At 38.7% G+C, this 1,039-nt stretch overlaps 1 protein-coding gene across 1 annotated transcript; it reads left to right on the forward strand.

The window, feature by feature from the left end:
• Positions 1-278: 278 nt before the first annotated feature.
• Positions 279-693, forward strand: LOC129580035 (cuticle protein CP14.6-like; the record flags this gene model as incomplete). Its single annotated transcript, XM_055470233.1, has 1 exon — positions 279-693. A coding segment is annotated over one exon (415 nt), but the record flags the coding sequence as incomplete, so codon positions are not given.
• Between the last annotated feature and the right edge of the window lie 346 nt (positions 694-1,039).

Raw genomic sequence — 1,039 nt, forward strand, 5'->3', positions numbered from 1 at the left:
ATCGTATCACCGTTGGTTGATTTTTTGGTATATATACAGCATCCTAACTGAGGCAGAGCATAGAAGGAAACAAAAACAATCAACCAAAATGAAATTCGTTGTGAGTATCGAAAGAAGTTTATATAATTTTCGATAAATTGAGTCAAAATAGAGCTTTGTGAATAGAATAAATGAAAATATAGAACAAAACCGATTTTTGATACAGAATTGAAGAAAAAAAAACAAGTGTAATGTTTTGAAGTAAATTGAGTTCTAATCGGATCTTATTTTGATTTCAGGCCATTGCATTGTTCGCTCTCGTTGCTGGCTCATACGCCATCGACCCACTCGCCCTTAAAACACTCGTGTTCGGTCCCCACCATGCTAGCTCTGACGCCACCGCTCAAGTCTTGCGCAACGATGCCGTCGTCAACCCAGACTCATTCAACTACGCTTATCAAACCTCAAACGGAATTGCCACCAAGGAACAAGGTCAATTGAAACAAATCGGTTCAGAAGCAGGCATTGCTGTTAAAGGTGATTACGCTTACACCTCCCCAGAAGGCGAGAAGGTCCAATTGAGCTACATTGCTGACGAAAACGGTTTCCAACCCACCGGATCACATTTGCCAGTCGCCCCAGCTATCCCAGCCCGAATCGCTCGTGCTTTTGAATACCTCCAACATGCCGCTCCACAACCTCAGATTTTTAGATGTAATCGAAATTTGTTCACACATGTGTTGAAATCTTGTGTCGGAAAATAAGCAATAGCAACCTAATCGTGTAGGATGAACTAGTCTTGTCGTGCACCAACTGCGATTGCTATCCATTCTCAAAATACAATAAACCAGCTGTCGAAATTATATAATGATTTTTTTTATTCTTCTGCTCTTCCGTCTTAATTTCGAAAAATTGTCAGATAAATGTTTTAATTGTTTTTTTTCTGCTGACTCATCATTGACAATAATCGAAAAAATTTATAAATAGTGCATATAAAAAAAAATGACTGGTGCATTGTTTTAATTGTTGAGCGATGATTTGAGATCAAGTACAATGCCCT

Source organism: Sitodiplosis mosellana, unplaced genomic scaffold (assembly GCF_009176505.1).
Source record: "Sitodiplosis mosellana isolate CC-2019 unplaced genomic scaffold, AAFC_SMos_1.0 Smas_scaffold_6938, whole genome shotgun sequence".
Taxonomy (NCBI): Eukaryota; Metazoa; Arthropoda; class Insecta; order Diptera; family Cecidomyiidae; genus Sitodiplosis; species Sitodiplosis mosellana.